The 27,937-nt window shown below is 40.8% G+C and overlaps 1 protein-coding gene across 1 annotated transcript in view; it reads left to right on the forward strand.

Annotated features, from left to right (window-relative positions):
• psmd1 (proteasome 26S subunit, non-ATPase 1) overlaps window positions 1-27,937 on the forward strand; it is a 126,199-nt gene that overhangs the window by 87,166 nt on the left and 11,096 nt on the right. The window contains exons 18-21 of the mRNA XM_067995180.1: window positions 1,290-1,406; window positions 10,551-10,653; window positions 25,114-25,283; window positions 26,629-26,721. Coding sequence (XP_067851281.1) covers window positions 1,290-1,406; window positions 10,551-10,653; window positions 25,114-25,283; window positions 26,629-26,721 — 483 coding nt within the window. The remainder of the gene's footprint in view (window positions 1-1,289; window positions 1,407-10,550; window positions 10,654-25,113; window positions 25,284-26,628; window positions 26,722-27,937) is intronic.

Here is a 27,937-nt window from a genome sequence, read left to right on the forward strand (position 1 = left end):
GAGGTGGTTAGACTCTCTCTTGTTGGAGATGGTCATTGCCAGGCACTTGTCTGGCGCGAATATTACTTGCCACTTATCAGCCCAAGCCTGGATGTTGTCGAGGTCTTGCTGCATGCGGGCACGGACTGCTTCATTATCTGAGGGGTTGTGAATGGAACTGAATACTGTGCAATCATTAGCGAACATCCCCATTTCTGACGTTATGATGGAGGGAAGGTCATTGATGAAGCAGCTGAAGATGGTTGGGCCAAAGACACTGCCCTAAGGAACTCCTGCAGCAATGTCCTGGGGCTGAGATGATTGGCCTCCAACAACCACTACCATCTTCCTTTATGCTATGTATGACCCCAGCCATTGCAGAGTTTTCCCCCTGATTCCCGTTGACTTCAATTTTACTAGGGCTCTTTGGTGCTACACTCGGTCAAATGCTGCCTTGATGTCAAGGGCAGTCACTCTCACCTCACCTCTGGAATTCAGCTCTTTTGTCCATGTTTGGACCAAGGCTGTAATGAGGTCTGGAGCCGAGTGGTCCTGGCGGAACCCAAACTGAGCATCGGAGAGCAGGTTATTGGTGAGTAAGTGCCGCTTGATAGCACTGTCGACGACACCTTACATCACTTTGCTGATGATTGAGAGTAGACTGATGGGGCGGTAATTGGCCTGATTGGATTTGTCCTGCTTTTTGTGGACAGGACATACCTGGGCAATTTTCCACATTGTTGGGTAGATGCCAGTGAATGGACCTATACTCTCTGGAGTTTAGAAGAATGACAGGTGATCTCATTGAAACATATAAGATTATGAGGGGGCTTGACGGGGTAGATGCTGAGAGGCTGTTTCCCCTGGCCAGAGAGTCTAGAACTAGGGGGCATAGTCGTAGGATATGGGGTCGGCCATTAAAGACTGATATAATGAGGGTTGTGGATCTTTGGAATTCTCTACCCCAGAGGGCTATGGATTCTGAGTCATTGAATATATTCAAGGCTGAGATAGATAGATTTTTGGACCCTAGGAGAATCAAGGGATATAGGGATCGGGTGGGAAAGTGGAGTTGAGGTCGAAGATCAGCCATATTCTGATTGAATGGCGGAGCAGGCTTGAGGGGCCATATGGCCTACTGATGCTCGTATTTCTTATGTTCTTGTGAAGTATACGGATGCACTAATCTCACTGTATACTGAGTGGTACTTTGAGTTTGAAAATTAGCTTAAAAGTTCCAGAGCCTACAGATTAGCACACCATCCGGTTCTTCACCTCTTGTTTAAATAACTGTTTCTATTGCTTTACAGGAAGCCATAAACCTTTTGGAGCCAATGACTAATGATCCAGTGAACTATGTGCGTCAGGGTGCTCTCATTGCTTCTGCCCTTCTCCTAATCCAGCAGACAGAGGTCACGTGTCCAAAGGTAAGGCTGAATACAAAACATGCATTCAATCCATTCAGATTATGAATATGCAGAACATACAAATAACTGGTCAGTACAGACTCAACACTCACCTCACTGTTTACTGGAATGGGGCTTCTGTAACTTTTGTATTAATCAGATGTCGAATTACTCAACCTCATGAATACATTCTTGCTCATTTCTTCATTCTCTAAATACAAATTAATAAATCCAGACCATGTAAACTGTTAACACTACATTTTTGAGTTTGATCCTGTGCAGGACCACATTATTTCTTTTTTCCCCCTCCCCCTGATTAACTATTAGGCTTTATTTTGGAAACATACTTATCAGCAGCAGTTTGTTCTGTTATTACAACATCTTAAGTTCATCTTTTAGTGCATTTGTTAATTCATGTCAGTAGTTATGATCTTGCATTTTTAATGTTTTGAAGTTTAAAGATTTTAACTTTGTATGTCGTAGTCAATTCTGTCTTGGAAATTTTTTTTGTAGTTAAATCTGTTATCAAGACTTGCATTTATTCTTGTCACGCTATTCAATTCATCTCTTCAGTTTGTTCTTGCCTTTGTTGATTCTGCTGATCAGGGTCAGGTTTGTATATCTCAGTATGGCTCCTTTCCCGAGACCAGCACTAAAGAGAGAAAGAACTTGCATTTCTGTAACAGTTTTCAGATTCATAGGACTTCCCAAAGTGCTTCACAGCCAGTAAATTTACTTTTGAAATTTAGTTGTTATATAGGTAAATGTGGCAGTTAATTTGCTCATTGTAAGGTCCCACGAACAGCAGTTGAGATAAGTGACCAGTTAATTGCTTTTGGTGGTGTTGGTTGAGGGGCGTACTCCCCTGCTGCACTTCAAATAGTGCCATGGTGTCTTATACGTCCACCTGAATAGACAGACACGGCTTCTGTTTAATGTCTTATCTGAAAGATGTCACCTCCTACTATGCAGTAATCCTTTAGTTTTGCACTAAAGTATCACCTTGAGTTATGTGCTCAAATACGGAAGTGGAGCTTGAACCCACAATCTTTTGCCTTGGGTGAGAGTGCTACCACTGAGGCAAGCTGACACTTACTAACAGTTTTTTTGATTCTTATGTGCATTTCACTATTTCCAGAAGCGCACACGTGTTCTAGGTTAAGCAGCAAAGCTTACCATGAATGTTAATGACAGACTATCATTGGTACTGTTGCAGTCGCTGAGATAAATTGTTGGCTGATGGCCAGTCTCTTCAGAGCTTCAGTGCAATCTGAGTTGTACCAGATTTTGCCTGACATGAGAAGACAAGTGCAGATTTGTTCCTTAACGACAACGTCAATTGGGATGCACAGTTTTTAGTGGCGCAAATTGAAGTATGTCCTGGTCACCTTTGTCAACAGAGAATATTGGTCTGTGCACGTGGGTTGTTTGAGGCAAGCAACTATTAGTCTGAAATAGTTAAAGAAGTCAATTTTTCAGGATGAGGGGGAATAGAAAGAACTCGCATTTATATAGCACTTTTCACAACCTCAGGGACATCCCAAAGCGCTTTATAGCCAATGAAGTACTTTTAAAGTGTAGTCACTGTTGTAATGTAGAAAATGCAGCAGCCAATTTGCGCAAAGCAAGGTCCCTCAAACAACAATGAGATAATCACCAGGTAATCCGTTTTAGTGATATTGGTTGAGCGATAAATAGGACACTGGGGAGAACTCACCTGGGTATTCTTACCCAGGACACCAGGGAGAACTCCCTTGCTCTTGTTCGAAATAATGCCATTGGATCTTTTATATCCACCTGAGGGGCCGGCAGGGCCTCAGTTTAATGTCTTGTCCGAAAGATGGCACCTCCGACAATGCAGCACACCATCAATGCTAGATTTTGGGCTCAAGTCTCTGGGATGCGATTTGAACCCAAAACCTTCTGACTCCGAAGCGAGAGCGCTACCACTGAGCCAAGGCTGACACTCAACAAGGTCATGACTCCTGTGCTCTGAGTCCTACTTGTGTGTTGTTTTATTCTGTCGGGTATTTACACACCCTAGAGACCAACGTTGAGCTTTTTGGGACTCTTGCAAATTTAATAGATTTAGAATCTTTTTTCCAGATTCTAGGAAAGCTTGAGGGAGGTATTAGAGTTTTCCCAGAGATTGGAGCAATATTCTAGTCTTGAGCAGATTTGCTCTGGATAGTAACTTGAAATTATTAGAGAAATGGTGTTTCGTGTGAAAAAGGAAACCAAGCTTCTTGGAGGCAGCTTCAGCAGCGGCGAAGATGTGAATTACCCTTTACAAAAGCAAGTATTTGTTGAAAGTTGGATTTGAAACAGGAGGACTGCAAGTTCAACCCTTAGATCTGGTGATACCCCAGAGCTCATTAGCTTTGTCGTGGAAAGTCTTGGTTTGTTTTGAGTTCAGTAGTATTAGTCAAACTCTTTTACTGTGTAATTATACAATATTAAAAGTATAGTTAGTTACTGCATTACATTTTTAATTTCATTTAGTTGTGCTGTGACGCTCTTTCTCGCTCTCTCGTTCTTTTTTTACTGTCTCGTTCTTGTTAACCTCCTTCCTTCTATGGTTCATATCAACACGCTTTGAGTAAGCACGAGACACTTGACAGTTGAGTATATGGAACAGACTTTATTCGTACAGCATAGGTGATCAATCTATACAGTACAAGGGTAGCATCTGGTTTCTCTCTCTCCTGCTACCTGACTTATCCTTACAATTTCACTCTTTTTATACACAGATTGTTTACTAGAAAATTGTAACATACATTACATTTCATAGATAGACAGACCTTCATATGTCCAACTCCTTTTACCCTCCTTTATGATTAGTTGTCTCCCACTTAGCTAGACCATCATGTTTACTCCAAAGCATCCTATATTCCTACAATACTATGTAATTAGTAAGTACTATAGTTATACATTAATTAATCACTTATGGTTGATGTCCATTCTAGCATACACTCCCTTTGATCAGAAACAAAATGAAGCGGAACAAAACACATCCCCCTTGTTTATATTCCATCTTCTCCTTGTGTTTCCAGACAACCTGCTGGACCATCGACCAGTTCTGGTTACTATAGTTGAGATTCATTATTAACTCTGAACTCCTCTTCAACATGTCCAACGTATTCACCACTTTTTATTTCTTATGCATTCTCGTATAGCAAGGTGGACTGTGTAAGATAGTCGTATAGCAGACTGCGTATACAGTATAGGTTTCATTTGCCCTTCTGACAGCTGGTTCAACGCTGTTAGCATCATCCTCATCCAGGTCATCCTTAGTTTCCAAATGCAATTTCCAATCATAATTATGAGGATAATGATCTGGGCTATAACAAAACTCATGGTTATTATTCTAGTCCATGGGTGCTGACCTATGTTGTAAACTGTCTCCCACCATTCATGGCTCCCAAGCGTAGATGTCCCTTTTTCAACGTCAGTGTTGTATTGTTTCATATACACTGTCAGCCTTTTAATGTTAGGGTTTTTAAACTGCAGAAGTATTCCAAGGAAATGCTTTCCTTTAGTACTTCTCAGTCTTAATCTCCAACAGCCTCTCGTTACCCCGCATGGGCTTATCAAAGACCTCATCTAGTTAGCATCACATACCTATCTCGAGCCATTTGGTCAATATTACACAACATGATACAGACAAAGAAAATAATAATACATTGTACAGAATGCTACATTGTATCATATTATCAAGAAATCATGGACTTAAATGATTCTCAAGCTTTTACCATTATCCATTTTGTGGATATTCTTGCTAAGTATTATTTCTCCCTGGCCCTCAGTTGTCCCAATTTCATTGTTATCTCAAAGGAACTCAACCCTGAATTTTGGAAATCCAAATTCTATGTCGCTCTTTACTTTGGTTTTAATCCTTCTAATAGGTACCAAGGTGTTTAACCCTATCCTGATCATTTCATTAAAAGTTGGTTTCTCTATGGAGCATGTGTCAATGCCTTGATTAAAAGTTTTCTCACTTTCCTGAACCACATTAACCATTTTATGTTGTGCTGTTGTCAAGTAACTGAACATGTCTGAGATCCTTCAGTGCCTCTTCATCATGCATTCCGCATACTAATTGCCTCACACGCAACATGTCACATTTGCACACACACCGGTATTCCAAGATTATGCTACACTTGACATAAGATACAAGCTATTCCTGTGCTTTCAGGTTATCTTATCAAAAGATTGGGGGGTGTCTGGAAGACTTTGCTTATCTCCCCCTGCATAGTCCCAGTGGCCAGACTATCAAATGCAGTTTTCTTATTATTCAGTACAGGCAAGGACACAAACATCTCCAATTAACTATTCTCATCTACACTTTCCTGACTTTCATTAGAATGTACAATAATGCCAGATTGATATCTTGGTGAATTGTACCCAGGTGCTTTGTTACTCATGGATGCACTCACACATCTTTCCATATCCCCTTCAGATTCACCTATAATCACCTAAGGAAATTACCTTAGAAAAATTCCCATTTGCTGGTATAATTTCCCTGTTTCTATCTTATATCCTCAATCACATCCTCTCATCCAATTTTGAAATGCTGTATTTTACCATTTCATTCATGAGCCCTAGAGGATCTTTACTATCCAATAAACTCGTCACAATTTGGTCCAATAGCTCAATACATTTTTGTTTATTTTACTTAAACACTTGGCCCGCTTCCCCCCTCTTCCCCCCCCCCCCCCCCCCGCCGCCCCCCAACCAACAAACGTCTGGCAATATTGGCCCAGAATTTGCTTTGAGCGGCAAACGAACGGCGCCCGCTGCTCATTAGATTTAAACTTGCCCACAAACGATCCATGGGCTTTAGTGCGGGAACTTCCTCTAATGGTGAGCTGCAAAAAGTGCAACATCTTCTCCCGGGCATCTGTGAGCTGTGTGGACAGGGAAAGGATCACTCTGTCCCCTCAACCAATCAAATTGAAGCATCCTTGACAAGCCGTGCAGTCAGAACCAGGAAGTGCAAGCTACAGTTCAATGTAAAATCAGTTAGAGAAAGCAAAATAAAAAGAGGGTAAGATATATTGAATTAAAAAGAAATAAGAGACAGAAATAAAAAGTAAAAAAAAATTAAAATCTTTTTATAAATCTCCAACAACAATTAAAATCGGAAGGAATGAGAGTCCACATTTTTAAAAGTTAATTTTCAGTGCCAGAGAGGTTGTTTGGCAGTCTTTAAGACTTGTCACGCGTTAAAAGTTATTTAGACCTAAAAGACCCAGCGTACCTTTCTCTGTGTAGATTAGTTTGTTTCGATAAAATTATTGAAGTAGCATGTAAGACCATAAGAAATCGGAGCAGGAGTAGGCCATACGGCCCCTGAAGCTCGCTCAGCCATTCAATAAGATCATGGCTGATCTTTTACTTCTACTCAACTTTCCCGACCCGTCCCCATATCCCTTGATTCCTTTAGTGTCCAAAAATCTATCAATCTCAATCTTTGAATATACTCAGCGACTGAGCATCCACAGTCCTCTGGGGTAGAGAATTCCAAAGATTCACAACCCTGAGTGAAGAAATTTTTCCTCATCTTTGTCCTAAAAGGTTGACCTCTTATCTTGAGATTATGACCCCTAGTTCTCTAGCCAGGGGAAACAGCCTCTCAGCATCAGCATGTGCTTACAAAAACCCATTCTCTCTTTTTTTCTCTTTATATCTTTCTCTCGCCCTCTTTCTTGTTCTCACTCTCTTGGTCTCTTCTCTCTCTTTTTCCTCTCTCTTTCTCTCCAAACTGCAAGTCAGAAACCTTATTTTATAGTCTTTTCAGAATGTTGCAACCCTAAAACCTTTAATCCAACAGTATCTGTGCAAGTCAACTTTGTAGTTTTTGTGTACGTACATTTAACTTGTTTTTTATATGTTAAAAATGTTTAATCTTCACTGCAAATGCTGATTTGTATGAAAAATGTTGTGCTGTGCAAGTGGTATAATTTAAAATGAGGACTTTCTTCAAACCACGATTCATTGTAAGAGATGAAGGAACTTGTATTTTATATGGCGAATTCCATGTCCTCAGGACACCCCAAAACGCTCAGCCGATGAAGTAGATGAAGAAAAGTTAAAGAGGGTAGAAAGTAATGTAAAAGAGGTGAACAAAAATACAAAATGGTCTGAAATAGTCTCTAAATAGAGCAGCTGATGATATGTAAGATTAAAAATGTAATCAAAACGTGAATAATAGAATCCTTTTAAGTATACAAGAAAGGCTGTCTGAGAGAAATGTCAAGGCAGCCTTCTGAACCTTGAGCTGCTATTACTGCCTTGACATCACTCACACATCCATTATTTTTCAATAAAAGATCCATTGTGGTGGCAGGTGTCATATTGTTTTTACAGTTGTAATGCTTCATGCATTGGGTGTATGATGACATCTTTACTGACCGACTAGCAGTGGTCACTGGAAGTTTATCTAGAAAAGTGGTTATTACCATAAATTATAGAACAGTATTTGGCAGCAGTGAAATTTTCCCAGTAAAAAGGAGCTAAATTAAATGGTTATGTCTATGATGGGCTGCATTCTAGTATCAAAGGCTAAATGGTATGGTTTGTTCATGATGCCAAGACATAAATGGGGACTAATTAAAATAACTTGAAATGGTGATAACAAAACCCAAAAATCAGTTTATATTGAGACTTGAGTTATGGTGAAAAAGGACTTCCAAAAAGTATGCTGAAATAAGTGATCAGTTGAGTGCTTGTATAATGCTTTTATTAAAAAATTAATAAAACAATTCACATACAGTTTTGAATTGTGGTAAATAATTAGGCAACTAACAGGAAGAGGCGGCTCCATGAACATCCCCATCCTCAACATGTAAGTATAAAAGACAAGGCTGAAGCATTTGCAACCATCTTCAGCCAGAAGTGCTAAGTGGATGATCCTTCTTGGTCACCTCCTGAGGTCCCAACCATCACAGATGCCAGTTTTCAGCCAATTTGATTCACTCTATGTGACATCAAGAAACAGCTAAGTGCACTGGACGCAGCAAAGGCTTCAGTTCCTGACAACACCTTGGCTGTAGTGCTCAAGACCTCTAGAACTAGCCACGTCCTTAGCCAAGCTGTTCCAGTACAGCTGCAACACTGGCATTTACCCGACAATGGAAAATTGCCCAAGTACTCCCTGTCCACAAAAAGCAGGACAAATCCAACCTGGACAATTACCACCTTATCAGCCTAATGCCAATCATCAGCAAAGTGATGGAAGGAGTCGTCAACTGTGCTATCAAGTGGTACTTACTCACCAATAACTTGCATACCAATGCTTGGTTTGGGTTTCTCTAGGACCACTCAACTCCAGATCTCATTACAGCCTTGATCCAAGCATGGACACAAGAGCTGAATTCCAGAGATGAGGCGAGTTATCAAGACAGTGAGTGTGGCACCAAGGAGCCCTAGTCAAACTGAAGTCAATGGGGATCAAGGGGAATACTCTCCAGTGGATGGAGTCATACCTGGCACAAAGGAAGGTGGTTGTGGTTGTTGGAGGCCAATCATCTCAGCCCTAGGACATCGCTGCAGGAGTTCTTAGACCCGACTATCTTCAGCTGTTCCATCAATGATCTTCCCTCCATCTTAAGGTCAGAAGTGGGGCTGTTCGTTGATTGTGCAATGTTCAGCTCCGTTCGTAATTCCTCATAATGAAGTAGACCATGCAGCATACATCAAGACATGGACAAGATCTAGGCTTGGGCTGATGTGGCAAGTAACATTTACGCCACACAAGTGCCAAGCAATGATCATCTCCAACAACAAAGAGCCTAACACTTCCCCACTACATTCAATGGCTTTTCCATCGCTGGGTCCCCATCATCAACATCCTAGGGGGAGTCATTGACCAGAAACTCAACTGGACCAGCCACATAAATGCCATGGCTACTAGAGCCATTTGGAGGCTGGGTATTCTGTGGCGTGTGGCTCATCACCTGACTCCCCAAAGCCACCTACAGGTCAAGAGTGTGATGGAATACTTTCCAGTTGCTTGGAACAACACTCATGAAACTTGATACCTTCAAGGACAAAGCAGTTTGCTTGATCAGCTCATCATCCACTAGCTTAAACATCCACCCTGTCCACCACCAGCGTACCATGGCTGCAGTGTGTACTATCTACAGGATGCACCGCAGCAACTTGCCAAGGCTTCTTCAGCACCACCTTCCAAATCCACGACCTCCACCACCAAGATGCACAAACGCAGCAGGTGCATGGGAATACCATCACCTCCAAGTTCCCCACCAAATCTCACACTATCCTGACTTGAACGTCACTGGGTCAAAATCCTGGAACTTCCAACCTAACGGCATTGTGGGAGCACTTTTACCACATGGACTGCAGCGGTTCAAGAAGGCGGCCCACCTCCACCTTCTTAGGGCAACTGGGGTTGGGCAGTAAATGCTGACCTAGCTCGTGATGCCCACATCCCAAGAGTGAATTTAAACTTTTTTTAAAATATATTTTATAGAAGTGCTGTTCTGTTTAAAAGAAAGGCTTTCATTTTACTTTTGCTCCTTTGAGTACTGATTGGCATCGTGCTTCCTAATTTATATGTTTTAATTTTTAAAAAATTGATGTGAGTATTGCAAACTAGAAAAGGAGAAATGATGTGCAATAGATTTAAATATAACACTGAAAAGGTGTTAAAGTGCTTTTTGGGACTGATCAACAAAGCATAATTATGTGTGCAGTGCACTCTGGACTGACTCACTGCCCTTCATTTCAACAGTAGGAACAGTCACAGAAGTAGAATATATTTAATATTGCACAGAACAGTATACATGTGGGATATCAAAATCTGGGATTGTGTTCAGCATAGCACTTACTATTTTTAAAATTAATTAGATAAAACTGGGAAAATGAAAATTTTTGCTTTTATCAGCTACATTTATTTGAAGTGTATGTGTATGTAATTTTAACACGTCCCTTTAAAGGTGTAAATCTTTCGGTGGGTTTTGTGTTTGCCTTTGTATACCACATCCAGTAACCTGTATTCCCCTATACTTCAGATTTTTTAATTTCAAAAAGTGTTTACACATATTAAGCCATGGAATCATACATGTTTCCTGCATTTGAGCTGGTCTGTTTTGATGTTTTATAAATTCCTCATTGACTTACTGTCCTGTGGTTCCATAATAGGTCTCACAATTCCGACAGCTGTACGCAAAGGTTATCAACGACAAGCATGATGATGTCATGGCCAAGTTCGGCTCTATCCTAGCTCAGGGCATTCTCGATGCAGGTAACATATGAATATTGAAGTCATTTATGTTATGATCATAGACCAATGGGAAACTGGCTGAGGACGACTTGTCAGTATCTCATTCCTCTGCTGTGAATACTTTGGTTTAAGCAGTGAATTATGAGGTCATTAGAGCTGGTAGCTTAAGGAATCGCTGAACCTGACCAGTTTCTGGAAGGCGAATTAACATTGGTAGGTGCAATCATTAACTGCTGCTAAAGCTGTCCATGTTAATCTAGCTCCCTGGCACTCCAGTTACTCCTCCAAGACCGGTCCCTTCATATCTGTAGCACTTGATTACAGGATATTATTCAAAAATGAATAGGGGGACACTAATCTTTGCACATAAAAAGCATGAACCTGCAAATGTTGAAAATATGAAACAAAAACCAAAAATGCTGGAAACACTCCGCAGGTGTGGCAGCATCTGTGGCAACATCAGAAAAGTTAACTTTTTGGGTGCAACCCTTCATCGGAGCTTCCCACTTTCCTTTATTCTGTTCCTTTTTAAATGCTGCTTATCTGTACTTGTACACTAACCCAGGTCTCACCTGAGTGGTAGCACTCTCGCCTCTGAGTCAGAAGGTTGTGGGTTCAAGCCCACTCCATAGACTTGAGCACATAATCTAGGCTGACACTCCAGTGCAGTACTGAGGGAGCGCTGCAGTGTCGGAGTTGCCATCTTTCAGATGTGACATTAAACCGAGGCCCCGTCTGCCCCCTTGGGTGGATGTAAAAGATCCTAAGGCACTATTTTGAAAAAGAGCGGGGAGTTCTCCTGATGTCCTGGCCAAATGTATCCCTCAACCAATATCTCTAAAACGGATTATCTGGTCATTATCCCATAACTGTTTGTGGGACCTTGCTGTGTGCAAATTAGCTGCCACATTTGCTACATTACAAGTGACTACACTTCAAAAAGTACTTCATTGGCCGTAAAGCACTTTGAGACATCCCGAGGTCGAAAAAGGTGCTATATAAATGCACATTTTTTCTTTCTCTTTTCTCTCTCTTTTCCTTTATTTTCTTTTCTCTCCTCTCTCTTTCTCTCTTTCTCTTTTTTCTTTCGCTATGTCATTAATGTAAGTCGCATTGAAGAAATGCGTTACTTAATCAGACAGTACGATCATTAATTCACCTTCCCGCAACTATCAGGTTCAGCGATTCCTTAAGCTACCATATTGAAAACATTATTCAGTCTCATTAGATTCTCACAAGATCGTGGATTCAAGGTATTGTAACCCAGATATATATCAAATCTATCCACTCCCACTAAAGGTTGTATGCACAGCATATGAACTGAGCCCATACGTCTGAATTGAAGAGCTTGTTCCAAAATGCACCGTGGATTGTTTCAGACAGTCTCTTTAATTCAGAGAAAAACTGATGGAGACTTATTCTTTCTGTATTCTCTGCAATTTGAAAAGTTCAGTAAAGCAAAAGATTTTGGACTGAGATGTTTCTTCTTCAAATTTAGCAATTGATAGAATGTTTTTTCGCTTAGTTTTGATCAGGGCAAATAAGTTTCTCATTAAACTAAATGTTTGACTCAGAGAGTGGAGCATTTCTTAGCACTTGCGATTTAATTTCAAAGTATTCCAATCAGAATACCTAGAATTTCCTCAGTCTTTCCATATATTATTCTACTAGTTCATTTCTGTATCTGTACTAAGCTTTTCTTTTAAAAAAAATGCACCTTCAGAGATACCTTGTAGTATTATAATTACTTTAGTGAGAAAACATCCTAACCAGGTTATCCAAACAGCAGCCACATCTGTTCCCCCAGCAGTGACTCAATGTCTCCCCCAGTATTTGGCAAGGTTGGCTGTGGTGAATCTCATCCAATGTTTTTCTCAGACTACAAAGAAGGAACTTAATTCCAGAAAAACTCCAGCTCAACCTCCCTGCTATTTTATAGACTGCAAGAAAAGTTCAAGACGGTAATGATCATAGCTGAACGTGTATGGGCCAAGGACACTGCCTTGAGGAAGTGATGTTTTGAGGCCATGATGATTGGCCTCTGAAAACCATGACCATCTTTCAATATGTCAGGTGTAACTCCAGCCACTTAAGGTTTTCCCATTACTAAGGCTCTTTGTTGCTATACTCAGTCTAGTGCTGTCTTGATATCAAGGGCTGTCACTCACTTCTGCTCTGGTAGCAATCGCTGCCTTTGACATCTTGTGATTTGGGAAGCTATTAAAAACTAATTTACAGTAAATAAACCACAATATGGGACTTTTGCACTGAAAAGATATTGTTGTTTGAAAGCTGTAATCAGATTATGCTATACCATGTAATGCTAATCGGACTTTCTATAAATCACGTAACAGGAGGACTTCAAAACAATTGAATTGCAATTTTTTTAAAACTATATTAATTGGGTGTTTCTCTGATTATTACTAGCCTGTTTGGCAGATTGATTTTTAGTGAATCAGCCCATTTTTCCTGAAGGTGTGCACAGTCGAAGAAGTCTGAGCAGAGAATTTATCTGTTCCTGTTTCTCATTATACAGCTGTCTTCCGTCACGGTTATTTAAAATGACAGCTGTACAACTGTGTTGTGCAGTCCCAGACAGATAATTACCACTAAAGCTAAACTCCTGCAGCCAGATAATTTAGCATCTGTTTACAGTGCTGTCTTCAAATTAAATTAGCTTATCTTTACTGATGAAGGATTTGTATAAAAATTTTGTTTGAAAATACTTGGTGAAAGTTGGGGGAATCTAATAACCGGAGTGACTTGCTAAACAGTGACAACAGGAATTAAGTGCAGGGGGGCTAAATAATTTAAACCAAGGGGCAACAGTAAATATATAACAAAACAATCAGTAATTAATTAGATCTGTGGGGATAAAATTAAAACTAACTACATAAAGGATACCAACATTAAAGGGATCCTAGTTGCATTAAATAAAAATCTGGTATACATTAATAAATAGGTTAAGGGGCTACTAAAATAAAGAAGTTAATAAACAAAAAATGAGACTAATTAGATACAAATTAATCTGAAATCAAGCTAAATCCATCTGTTCAATATAATCTAGATTTCAAGTAATTGTATTAAATTACTAATAAAAAAAATAAAAACTAGAAATGGCAGTGCAGGCAATGTGTCGGAACTGTGATTTATGGGAGTTTGTGGACAGTGAGACAGTCTCAGTTTGCCACATCTGCAGTAAATGTCTCTGTCTTGAGACACTCCAGCTCAGAGTCTTTGAGCTGGGGGGCGAGTTAGAGACACTCCAACACATAAGGGAGATTGGGGGGGATTTTTGGATAGTTTTCTCCAGAGTACAGTCACACGTCGGAGGAAAGCACAGGTACAAGAAGGGGAGAGTGTGCCTGTTGGCCAGCAGGGTAAGGGGAACCAAGGAGAGGTAGAGAAGGAGGTCCTATAGACACCGGTCCTATCCAACAAGTACAACATACTTGCTAACTGTGAGGATAACGATGTAGGCTGCAGGGTGGACAGCCAGAATGCTAACCATGGCACCGTGGAGCAGGCAGCAGTCCAAGGGGGGAGAGGAGCAGAAAATAGAAAGGTTGTAGTCATAGGGGATTTGATAATTGGGGGATAGATAGCGCCCTCTGCAATGGCGACCGAGAGTCCAGAAGGGTGTGTTGCCTACCTGATGCAGAAGTAAACGATATCTCGGAGCAACTGGAGAAGAACTTGGAAAGGGAGGGAGAAGAAATAGGAGATGAGAATAAAGGTCACACAAGGGTAACATACACTGTCAGGGAACAAATACAGTTATAGTATAAAATGACTGTTAAAAACAAAGTGAGGGGAAAAATAATTAAAAGCAAATTAAATTGCCTGTACAACAATCTGTACAGCATTCAAAACAAAACAGGGGAATTGGAGGCAATAATTCGTAGCACGGAGCCAGTCGGGATAACTGAAACATGGCTACATAAAGAACAGTTAAGTGGTTAAATATTGCAGGATATAACTTATTTAGGGATGGGCAATAAATGCTGGCCTTGCCAGCGATGCCCACATCCCATGAACGAATTTAAAAAAAAAGGATAGGGAAGGAAGAAGACGAGGTGGGGTAGCTGTACTTATTAGAGTCAACATAATGGCAATAGAAAAAAGGGACATAAGTAACATTAAGATAGAAACAGAATCCATATGGATTGAGACAAAGGATAAGAAGGACCGATCACATTAAAAGGCATATTCTATAGACCGCCTAATAGTGGAAGGAGAAATATGTAGGAAAATATATGAAATGAGTAAAAAACATAAAATAATCATGGGAGATTTCAACTACCCCCAAATAAACTGGCAAGAAGAGGTATGGAAAGGGAAGTGGAGTTTTTAGAGTGTGCACAAGACTCCTTTCTTACCCAGTATGTGAGAAGCCCAACAAGAGAGGAATCACTGCTGGATCTAGTAATGGGAAATGAACTGGAGCAGATAACAGAAGTAAGCATTGGGGAATATCTAGGCAATAACAATCATAACATAATAAGGTTTAAAATAATGATTTGAGAAAGACATAATTAAGACAAAGACCAAAGTAATAGATTTGTAAAAAGCTAATTTTATGGGGATGAGAATGGAACTAGGGAATGTAAATTGGGGGGAAAAATTGATAGAGAAAGAACAGCAATGGGAAATATTTAAAACAGTGATCAGTAGAGTTCAGGAGAAATATATTTCTATAAAAAGCAAGAACAAACTAGCCAACAATGAAACACCATGGATGAATAAAGAGATATGGGTAAAATTGAAACTAGAGAAAAAGGCATACCCTAAGTACATAGACAATAAAGGAGAGGATGACAAAAGGGTACACAAAGAGGTTAGGAAAGATGTCAAAAATCAATTAGAAAAGTAAAGAAGAACTATTAAATTATCAAGGAATATAAAAAGAAATAAAGTATTCTACAGACACATAAATAACAAAAGAAAAATCAGGATGGGATAGGGCCACTAAGGGATGCACAGGTAATGACAGCGAAATGGCAGAAATATTAAATAGTTACTTTGCCTCCAGTATTTACTGGGGAGATTAACAAGGTGGGCATGACATTAGAAGAAGCGATCAAAAAAGATATGAAGACATTTAAGATGAAAAGGGGGGGATAATTGATAAACTAATCAAACTTAGAGAGAATAAAACCCTTGGATGGATTGCACCGGTGTATATTAAAAGAAGTTAGGAAAGAGACAGCAGAGGCACTTTTTAAAAAATATTTTATTTATATATATATATATATTTTCTCTTCTAATTTATATATACATATGTATAAAATCATTAGAAAAGGGAACAGTGCCAGAGGACTGTCGGACAGCTAATGTTATTTCTATATTTAAAAAGGATGATTGAAGAAGTCCAGGGAACTGTAGACCAATTAGATTACCATTGTTGGTAAGAAAGATAATGGAGTCTTTACTCAAAGATGTAATAGTAAAACATCTAGAAAACAAAAATATAATAGTCAGCACGGATATCAGAAGGGAAAGTCATGCTTGACCAATCTTATTGAATTCTTTTGAAGAAGTAAGAGTAGACAAGGGTACTGTAGTAGATGTGATATATTTAGATTTTCAAAAGACCTTCAATAAGGTATTGCATTGTAGACTCATGACTAAGGTCAGACTGTGTGGAATTGGGGGACAAGTAGCAAGTTGGCTACAGAACAGAAAGCAGAGAGTAAGGGTTAAGGGTAGCTACTCAGACTGGCAAAAGGTGAGAAGTGGGATTGGTGCTGTGACCACTGTTGTAGACAATTTACATTAACGATTTGGAATCGGAAGCACTATTTCAAAATTTGCGGATGACACCAAATTGAAGAGTATATTTAATACAAAGGAAGAATGTGCTAAAATGCAAGAAGACATTAATAAACTTGCAGAATGGGCATGTAGTTGGCAAATGAATTTCAAATTGGATAACTGTGCAGTGGTGCATTTTGATAGGAAGAATAAGGAGGCCATATATTGCTTGGATAATAAGAGTCTAAATGGGGTAGAGGAGCAGAGGGATCTCTGGGTACAGATACACAAATCACTATAAGTAGCAACACAGGTTAATAAGGCCATAAAAAAGGCAAACCAAGCACTGGAATTCATTTCTAGAGGGATAGAATTGAAAAGCAGAGAAGTTATGTTACACTTGTATAGAACCTTAGTTAGACCACCCTTGGAGTACAGTGCACGGTTCTGGTCTTCCATATTATAAAAAGGATATAGATACATTGGAGAAGGTACAAAAAAGATTCACAAGGATGATACCAGAACTAAAAGGATATCCTTATCAGGAAAGGCTGAACAGGCTGGGGCTCTTTTCTCTAGAAAAGAGAAGGCTGAGGGGTGACCTGCTAGAGGTCTTTAAGATAATGAGAGTTTGATAGGGTAGACGTAGGGAAAATGTTTCCACTTGTGGAGAGTCCAAAACTAGAGGTCATAAATATAAGAAGGTCACTAATAAATCCAATAGGGAATTCAAAAGAAACTTCTTTCCCCAAAGAGTAGTAAGAATGTAGAATATGCTACCACAAGGAGTAGCTGAGGCAAATAGCATAGATTCATTTAAGGGGAAGCTAGATAAACACAAAAGGGAGAAAGGAATGAAGGGTATGCTAATAGGGTTAGATTAAGTAGGGAGGAAGAATACTCTTATGGTGCATAAACGCTGGCATTGACCAGTTGGGCTGACGGGCCTGATTCTATGCTGTAATCTCGATATAATACTGTGTTCTAAGTGTTTCTCAATTCTGTAATGTCTCTAATTTCACTTAAGCATTAGAAATGTACAGATAATTATCTCTATTTTCCTGGGCTATAGAAGTGTCAGTGCCTGTCAGTAGATTTTGCGGAGGAGTTTGTCACTTGTATGTGATAGAATTTTGTATGTGAATGCCTTTTCATTGATTTGCCCCAAACTTGATCTGAAAATTTTTGGCTTTAATGTTCTTCAACTTAAAATTCGAGAAGACCCACTCAACCCTTCACTATTGCTCTGCCTTGTTACTCACCTTCCTCTCCTGTTCCAAGCATGAATTCCCTTCTAATAAGCCAACAGCTACCCGCTATGCCCCTCTCAGCATGTTCTGAAGAGCCTAACTTAGCACCTGATGCTGCCTCCATATGAGCAGCAATCTCAACTGCCGCACCCTCCTCTTTCTCCAACCTTCCCACTCACAATGGGGGCTAATTTTGCCAAACTCCTTCTCATCCCACTCAACCCACCCACTGCTGTCCCTTGGACTCTGCCAGCAGATCAACAAACACCATCCCTCTCTGGTTTTCCCTCCATAATATCCGTTCACTAGAGAACAAAGTCCTTGCCACCCATGAGCTTATTGTGGATGATTGCATTGACATCATGGCTTTGATGGAAACTTGGCTCATAGGCGGTCATACCTTGCCCCTTACTGAAACCACCCCACCTTGTTACAACCCTGTCACTTCTCTTTACAATTTTCATTCTCTGCTGCCCACCCCCCGTTTTTCTCCCTCCCTCTCTCCCTCCCTCCCTCCCTCCCCGCCCCAAGCTCCACACCGAATTTCTCAGCAAGATATACTTACTATTTTCCTCCCTCGTCTTCTGCACTGAGCGATAGCTAATCCTCGGTAATTTCAATCTCCATCTCGTCTCCTTGCACTTTCTCCTGATTTCACTGTCCTCCCTTAACCTCCTTCCGTTTAAACTTTCCTACTCCTGTTCACTGCTACCTCTCGATCTTCCCATCTCACATGGCCTCTCTACTCCCATCGACTCAATGACAGACAAGACCATTTCTGATCATTTTCTTGCACCCCTCACCACTAGCATCCCCCTACCCCTTCCAACCCCACACTTCTGCATCCGCTCCTAGAAAAAACTTTTCAAAATCTCCACAATATAAAGAAAAAAGACTTGCATTACGTCTTCACAACCTCAAGATGTCCCAACGTGCTTTACAGCCAATGAAGTACCTTTGAAGTGTAGTCACTTGTAATGTAGGAAGCGTGACAGCCAATTTGCACGTGGCCAGCTCCCACAAACAGTGAAATAAATGACCAGATCATCAGTTTTTAATTTTAGTTGAGGGATGATTGTTGGCTAGGACACCGAGAGCTCCCCTGCCCTTCGAATAGTGCCATGGGATCTTTTACATCCACCTGAGAGGGCAGACAGGGCCTCAGTTTAACGCCTCATCCAAAAGACGTCATGAATTCTCCCCAATGGCTACCACCTCTAGGCTTGCTTCATTTTCTGCTGAGAGCAGCTGTATGAAGGCTTTTCCAAACTCAATAAAGGACCTGTCATAATTATCTGATTGATGGATCCCCCTCTCACCCCCACCCCCCAACCCTTGATCCTAAATATAGAGATCTAGAATTCTGGGTCCTCAAAGAAGAGAGAAGAAAATTGAATGCAGCTGAGGGCCACTGCAAAATCACCTTAAGATGTTGGCTTCAGTTTGAATTGCTTCGGAAGGTCTTGCATACTGTTCCAGCTCGAGACACAAAACAGCTTCAGTCATGGCCACACAGGTCATATTCAACAATAGAATAAAATAGTTACTAATGAAATAGTTAATGCAAAAAATCGACCTCCGCATAGTATTCTGATGCAACTGTTACTTGTTCACCTTAAATCAGCTTGGCTCATTTGGGAGCCCTCTTGTCTTAGAGTCAGAAGGTTGAAAATTTAAGGCACATTGCAGTACTTGAGCACACAATCTGGGCTAACATTTCCATTTCAATGCAGTATTGGAGGATTTCCACATTGTTAGAAGTGCCATCTTTCAGATACGACATTAAACTGGGCCTTTTCAAGTAGATGCAAAACATACTATGGCTGATTCATCTCATTTACTGTTTATAATACCTTGCTGCAAATTGGTTGCTGAATTTATCTACATCATAACGTAACTATTACTTAAAAAGTAATTGGATGTATAGTAGTTTGGGGCATCCTGGGAATGTGATACAGTGCTATATAAATACAAGTTCGTTTTCATCCCACTTTCCCAATTGAGGTTACAGTCATGGGGAGTCTGACCGCAGCTCTCAAGCACGTGACAGCCTGGATCCACATTAAGCAGATAAATTATTCCACTGACTCCTTTCCTACAAGCTTGCGCAAAAGTTCATCAACTGACGGTGTCTCAGACATGGATGCCTAGGCGGTCTCCTATACTCTCCCAGAGTATTTTAGTATGTGGATGTTGGACTGCAGCAATGAATGAGGAAAACCAGACCTTGGGTAGTTAACTGAATACCACAGCCTTTTTTTAAGTATGCAGACTTTGTATCTCACCTCATATACTTTGAAATAGAGCAATTTTTTTCCAGAGATGTACTCCCTTCTTATCCAGAGACCAATCATAAAAACATTCAGAAACAATTTACAAAAGCAATGTGTAAAACCTAATGATTTGATTTAATACAAATTGACAGAAAGCATATCTTTGGCCGACTTGTCAGATAGTGACTCCAATCTGTAACTGCTTCTGTACTTTTCTCAGCCATACTGATTTGATGCCCTTAATTATTTTTAATCCTTAGATCCTTTTATTTCCGAGACCCCATGTATTTCTTCATTGGAGTAATGAGCCTTAAGATAAAGATGCTAATTAGACTCCAGTTAAAAATCAGGCTGATAGCAAAACTTTTGTTCTTTTAAACCAAAGAGCTAATAATTTTAAAAATTATGTTAATGTCTTTTTAAAACATCTTCGATCTGCAGTAAAGTCATTCTGAAGCCAAATGAAGGGGAATAGGGACTGCTTGAACAACAACATAGACACCATGGGTAGAATTGGTCATTCCAGAACAAGAAACACATAGTGAGATGAAAACACGTAATCTTCTGTAAAATATCCTAAACATTTCACCTTCAGTTATAAATATAATGTGGGTCCAACGTTCAATCTATCTGCTGTCACTCAGTTCATTTCAATTGTTCTCAGACAGGTCGCTAATTTAACACTGCTGCATAGCAACAGAACCTTTGTTTTTATCAAGGGGGAGATATCTGCTAGTCCCACTGTTGATCAATAATTAGACCGCCACTCTCATAAGTGTTGATGGCGTTAAGGTATCTAGAAGTGGGAAAAACCGTTGATATTCAAAAATATAATCTCGAAACAGCAGCATACTTTTTTAAAAAACTTTTTAGTTCGTAGGTGTTTTTTTTATTCATTCATGGGATGTGAGCGTCGCTGGCGAGGCCGGCATTTATTGCCCATCCCTAATTGCCCTTGAGAAGGTGGTGGTGAGCCGCCTTCTTGAACCGCTGCAGTCCGTGTGGTGACGGTTCTCCCACAGTGCTGTTAGGAAGGGAGTTCCAGGATTTTGACCCAGCGACGATGAAGGAACGGCGATATATTTCCAAGTCGGGATGGTGTGTGACTTGGAGGGGAACGTGCAGGTGGTGTTGTTCCCATGTGCCTGCTGCTCTTGTCCTTCTAGGTGGTAGAGGTCGCGGGTTTAGGAGGTGCTGTTAAAGAAGCCTTGGCGAGTTGCTGCAGTGCATCCTGTGGATGGTGCACACTGCAGCCACAACGTGCCGGTGGTGAAGGGAGTGAATGTTTAGGGTGGTGGATGGGGTGCCAATCAAGCGGGCTGCTTTATCTTGGATGGTGTCGAGCTTCTTGAGTGTTGTTGGAGCTGCACTCATCCAAGCAAGTGGAGAGTATTCCATCACACTCCTGACTTGTGCCTTGTAGATGGTGGAAAGGCTTTGGGGAGTCAGGAGGTGAGTCACTCACCGCAGAATACCCAGCCTCTGACCTGCTCTCGTAGCCACAGTATTTATATGGCTGGTCCAGTTCAGTTTCTGGTCAATGGTGACCCCCAGGATGTTGATGGTGGGGGATTCGGCGATGGTAATGCCGTTGAATGTCAAGGGGAGGTGGTTAGACTCTCTCTTGTTGGAGATGGTCATTGCCTGGCACTTGTCTGGAGCGAATGTTACTTGCCACTTATGAGCCCAAGCCTGGATGTTGTCCAGGTCTTGCTGCATGCGGGCTTGGACTGCTTCATTATTTGAGGGGTTGCGAATGGATCTGAACACTGTGCAGTCATCAGCGAACATCCCCATTTCTGACCTTATGATGGAGGGAAGGTCATTGATGAAGCAGCTGAAGATGGTTGGGCCTAGGGCACTGCCCTGCGGAACTCCTGCAGCAATGTCCTGGGGCTGAGATGATTGGCCTCCCACAACCACTACCATCTTCCTTTGTGCTAGATATGACTCCAGCCACTGGAGAGTTTTCCCCCTGATTCCCATTGACTTCAATTTTACTAGGGCTCCTTGGTGCCACACTCGGTCAAATGCTGCCTTGATGTCAAGGGCAGTCACTCTCCCCTCACCTCTGGAATTCAGCTCTTTTGTCCATGTTTGGACCAAGGCTGTAATGAGGTCTGGAGCCGAGTGGTCCTGGCGGAACCCAAACTGAGCATCGGTGAGCAGGTTATTGGTGAGTAAGTGCCGCTTGATAGCACTGTTGACAACACCTTCCATCACTTTGCTGACGATTGAGAGTAGACTGATGGGGCGGTAATTGGCCGGATTGGATATGTCCTGCTTTTTGTGGACAAGACATACCTGGGCAATTTTCCACATTTTCGGGTAGATGCCAGTGTTGTAGCTGTACTGGAACAGCTTGGCTAGAGGCACAGCTAGTTCTAGAGCAGAAGTCTTTAACCCTACAGCTGGGATGTTGTTGGGGCCCATAGCCTTTGCTGTATCCAGTGCACTCAGCCGTTTCTTGATATCACGTGGAGTGAATCGAATTGGCTGAAGACTGGCGTCTGTGATGGTGGGGATATTGGGAGGAGGCCGAGATGGATCATCCACTCGGCACTTCTGGCTGAAGATGGTTGCAAACGCTTCAGCCTTGTCTTCTGCACTCGCGTGCTGGACTCCGCCATCATTGAGGTGTGACCTTCCTTGATGAAACCTTTCTAAAAATGACCAGCCATTCAGTCAATTCATTTTGCATTGTAGAAATGAGCACATCACTGTAAGCATTGCAATTGATGTGATTGACTATCTCCACTCTTTAAAAGGAAAAGTAATTGTTAAATACATTCTTTTGCATTCATACTAAAATATTGAAGTTTTCAGAGCCGAAATTCAGTTTAAAATTAACATCCTAGGTTTAATTTCAAATTTAAAGATAAACTACGTTGTTTTTAACTAGTTCAACATTTTCATATTGGATTTAATTATTTAACAATCTTGTTTCCATATGATTTTGTTTCTTACCGTTGACCACATTCTGCAGTATATTCAATTCATTCTTGTAAACCAAATACATATCGATATAAGAGTTATGCTGTGTCAGTGCATTCCAGGTACTACTGTGTGTGTGTGTGTATATATATATATATATATATATACACATGTTTTTGGAATGTGTTTATTTTGCTTGTTTTTGATTCTCCACTACCTGTTGTTTAAAAATAGCTGCAGAGTTCTGAGTTTGGTATTACCAGCATATTTCCCTTCTTCTGATAAGGAGAATCTTTGGACTTTTTCTGGGTTGGAATGTGTTATTATTGACCATTACATTCCGCTGCCTTGCCAAGAGCATACCAAAGTATTGGCTAACAAGAACAGGAGTAGGCCATTCAGCCCCTTTAGCACATCAGTCCTGGGATTTAACACCTTTAGCACCCATTCACTGTGGTGCATTTTATAGGTGTGTTTTTAAAACCTCTTCCAGCACTAAAACTTCACCCATCCCCTCCTGCTGTGATGAAAAATCAAAGTGAAAATGAGTGTCTTTAAGTTGTACTTCAGGAAGAATAATGCCAGAGCACTATTTTTAACTGTACCTTCTATCTATTGTTTGGCATCTCATTATGTAAAACAGTAGTGTTCTTCTGAAATGTCAGCAACGGTAACTCTCTATTTCTCACTGCTAAAGATTTATTACAGTTTAATAGAATTCTGTACTTTCTCTCAAATGAGCAGGTGGTTTGCTCTGCTGCTCATCAGAGGAGAAGCTACAGAACTGTCTGAGCAGTTTATTTACTGTGTCTCTAACCCTTTTCTGCTTTATCTGTCTGGATTGGCAGCCATTTGCAATGTCCGAGTTTAAGGAACTATTCATCTTTTCAGTTGAAGATTAACAAAAGTAACAGTTTTTTTTAAGTTTGATACTTAGGCTTTCCATTCTAATTCTGCTGCCAGTTCCATTTTCAGCACTGCTGTATCTCAGGCACCTATGATACTCCTTGTTCTATCACTTCGAAAAAAATTGGTACTTGGCCTGATCGATGATCCAGCTAATGCCTTAATTGTTTGGAAACCTTTGTAATGGATGTGGAAATGTTGAGGGCACCTTTTGCATCTAAATCAATTATACTAGGTATCCTCAACGTCTATTTGAATTCATTCTGGCTTGAAATCCACTCGTGAGTTGAATCTAATATACATCAGCAATCAACCTCTGACTCTCAATATAAAGAGATTATGAATGGATGAGAAGGTGATGAATTTGAATGTCAAGACAATTCAGAGATTTGGACTTTGTTGCTTGGTTTGGAGTACAAGAGTAAGGAAGTCTTACTACAGTTGTACAGGGCTTTAGTGAGACCTCACCTGGAGTACTGCATACAGTTTTGGTCTCCTTATCTAAGGAAGGATATACTTGCCTTGGAGGCGGTGCAACGAAGGTTGATTAGATTTATTCCTGGGATGAGAGGTTGAGTGGAAAGGGCCTATACTTTCTGAAGTTTAGAAGAATGAGAGGTGATCTCATTGAAAAATATAAGATTATGAGGGGGCTTGACAGGCTAGATGCTGAGAGATTGTTTCCCCAGGCTAGAGAGTTTAGAACTAGGGGGCTTCATCGCAGGATCAGGGGTCGGCCATTCAAGACTGAGATGAGGAGGAATTTCTTCAGGCAGATGGTTGTGAATCTTTGGAATTTTCTACCCCAGAGGGCTGTGGATGCTGAGTCATTGAATATATTTAAGACTGAGATAGATAGATTTTTGGACTCTAGGGGAATCAAGGGATATGGGGTTCAGGCAGGAAAGTGGAGTTGAGGTTAAAGATCAGCCTGATCTGATCGAATGGTGGAGCAGCTCGAGGGGCCATATGGCCTACTGCTCCTCCTATTTCTTCTGTTCTTATGGGTCAAAATTCTTGTATTCTGGGATCCAGGATCTGCAGAAAATAGTTTGAAGTCTAAGATACCAAATTAGATGCAGCACTTCATGCTATTACATTTACATAGCACACACTTAGCTTGTAGTATCCAGAAATCAATACATTGTAACAAAGCCATAATGAATGTGTCTTTATGTATTGTCTTCCTGACCTGAACATTTTGATGTGATAAGGTCCTAGACCACCATGCGCGTGCAAATACCTTCATCCTTGCTTCGCACACATCCTTAAGATCATTCAAGTTAATAAATTGTATTTTAATCCCAGGTAGCCAGGAGCTTCATGTGGTAATGTAATAGTTATTTTTTCCTTTCTTTTGATAGGTGGCCGTAACATGACTATTTCACTCCAGTCACGGACAGGACACACCCACATGCCCTCAGTGGTAGGGGTACTGGTGTTTACCCAGTTCTGGTTCTGGTTCCCTCATTCACATTTTTTGTCCCTGGCTTTCACTCCAACTGCAGTCATTGGACTTAACAAGGATCTCAAGGTAACTTCTTTCTTTGTGTTATCTCTTTTACTCCTTGCTACTCCATAGGGACATTTGGATTTATTTTATACAGAGTAGAAATCTGATGTGATTATGTTGGTTAGTATTGAGTTCAGAAGTTCCATTTTATTTTTATCCCATTTGGTGTGATAGAAAAAAAGCCATAAGATCACATATTATTAGTTCATAATTTTTATGTTCCAGTGGGAAGGATGGTGTGTAAGCCTACTATGATTCTTCTAGCCCTACCTCAACAGACCTGTTCTACTCCCGTAGTAATTCGACAGGAAGCATGCTTACAAAGGAATGAAATAGCTTAAGTATTTTGTCTTGTTTTCTGCAGCTGAGGTGCTCCCTCTGTGGCAGGTCAGTTAAGAACCAGTGAAACTTACTGAGCCTTAGGCTAGCCACAATCTGTTGACCGCATATACTTTCCAGCCACAGAGAAAAATAAAGCAATTACTCAGCTATACAAGAAAACTAATGCTATGCATATTGTTATATCTAGGTAATAACAAAACAGAACAAGATTGCACCTTGAAATTTGTAAATTCAACAACTGCCACCTGGGACAGAAAATAATGAAAGTTCTGCGGTCTTGGAGTCTTAATGGAAATTTCAGTAGACAGTTTATATAATTAAAATAGTCAGAAAATTCAACCATACAGTGTGTGTATATATATATATTGATGTGATAGATGCATACTTAAGTACAAGAAGTACAAAAACGGGTCATTAAACATCCACTAATGTCAGCTGTGGCTTAATGGTAGCACCCTCACTTCTGAGTCAGAGGGTTTTGGGTTCGTCCCACTCCCGAAACTTGAGCACGTAATCTAGCCTGATACCGAGGGAGTGCTGCACTGTTGGAAGTGCCGTCTTTTGGATGAGAAGCTAAAGCGAAGCCCTGTGTGTGCTCTCGGGTGGACATAAAAGATCCCATGGCACTATTCGAAGAATCGCAGGGATGTTCTCCCAGTCTCCTGGTCAATATTTATCCCACAAACAATGCCTACAACAGATGATCTGGATATTTATTTCATTACTGTTTGTGGGAACTTCGCGGTGCGCAAATTGACTGACATGTTTCCTACGTTACAACAACTACATTTCAAATGTACTTCATTGGTTGTAAAGCGCTTTGGGATGTCCTGAGGTCATGGAAGGCGCTATTTAAATGCAAGTTTTCTTCTCTCTCTTCTTTCCTTCTTCCAAATAAATGGACTTGGGTAAATAGTTGTTCCAAAGTATTAAAATATACTTTCTGGCCTTATTTTCACAGCTTGTTCAATAATTTCGGTACACTGTACATGTATATAGCATGTTTGATATTCTACGTTCACAGATGCCTAAAGTCCAGTACCGGTCAAACTGCAAGCCATCAACATTTGCTTACCCTGCTCCCCTGGAGGTTCCTAAAGAGAAAGAGAAAGAAAAGGTATATTTCACATGCCATTTCTATACAAACAAAGCTAAAGGGCAAATGCTCTGTGTACATATGCATAATTAGAGGAGTAAATTGATCATGGGGAAATAAATAGTGATGTCTTGAGGAGTGTACATATTACAGAGAGGGAGGTGCTAGAAGTCTTAACGCGCATCAACGTAGATAAATCTCCGGGAGCTGATGAAATGTATCCCAGGACGTTATGGGAGGTTAGGGAGGAAATTGCGGGTCCCCTAGCAGAGATATTTGAATCATCCGCCGCTACAGGTGAGGTGCCTGAAGATTGGAAGGTAGCAAATGTTGTGCCTTTGTTTAAGAAGGGCGGCAGGGTAAAGCCTGGGAACTACAGACCGGTGAGCCTGACATCTGTAGTGGGTAAGTTGTTAGAGGGTATTCTGAGGGACAGGATCTACAGGCATTTGGAGAGGCAGGGACTAATTAGGAACAGTCAGCATGGTTTTGTGAGAGGAAAATCATGTCTCACGAATTTGATTGAGTTTTTTGAAGGGGTAACCAAGAAGAAAGATGAGGGCTGTGCAGTAGACGTGGTCTACATGGACTTCAGCAAAGCCTTTGATAAGGTACCGCATGGTAGGTTGTTACATAAGGTTAAAGCTCATGGGATCCAAGGTGAGGTAGCCAATTGGATACAAAATTGGCTTGACGACAGAAGACAGAGGGTGGTTGTTGAGGGTTGTTTTTCAAACTGGCTGCCTGTGTCCAGCGGTGTGCCTCAGGGATCGGTGCTGGGTCCGCTGTTATTTGTTATTTATATTAATGATTTGGATGAGAATTTAGGAGGCATGGTTAGTAAGTTTGCAGATGACACCAAGATTGGTGGCATTGTGGACAGTGAAGAAGGTTATCTAGGATTGCAACGGGATCTTGATAAATTGGGCCAGTGGGCCGATGAATGGCAGATGGAGTTTAATTTAGATAAATGTGAGGTGATGCATTTTGGTAGATCGAATCGGGCCAGGACCTACTCCGTTAATGGTAGTGCGTTGGGGAGAGTTATAGAACAAAGAGATCTAGGAGTACAGGTTCATAGCTCCTTGAAAGTGGATAGGGTGGTGAAGAAGGCATTCGGCATGCTTGGTTTCATTGGTCAGAACATTGAATGCAGGAGTTGGGATGTCTTGTTGAAATTGTACAGGGCATTGGTGAGGCCACACTTGGAATACTGTGTACAGTTCTGGTCACCCTA

This window comes from Heptranchias perlo, chromosome 13, assembly GCF_035084215.1.
Source record: "Heptranchias perlo isolate sHepPer1 chromosome 13, sHepPer1.hap1, whole genome shotgun sequence".
Classification (NCBI taxonomy): domain Eukaryota; kingdom Metazoa; phylum Chordata; class Chondrichthyes; order Hexanchiformes; family Hexanchidae; genus Heptranchias; species Heptranchias perlo.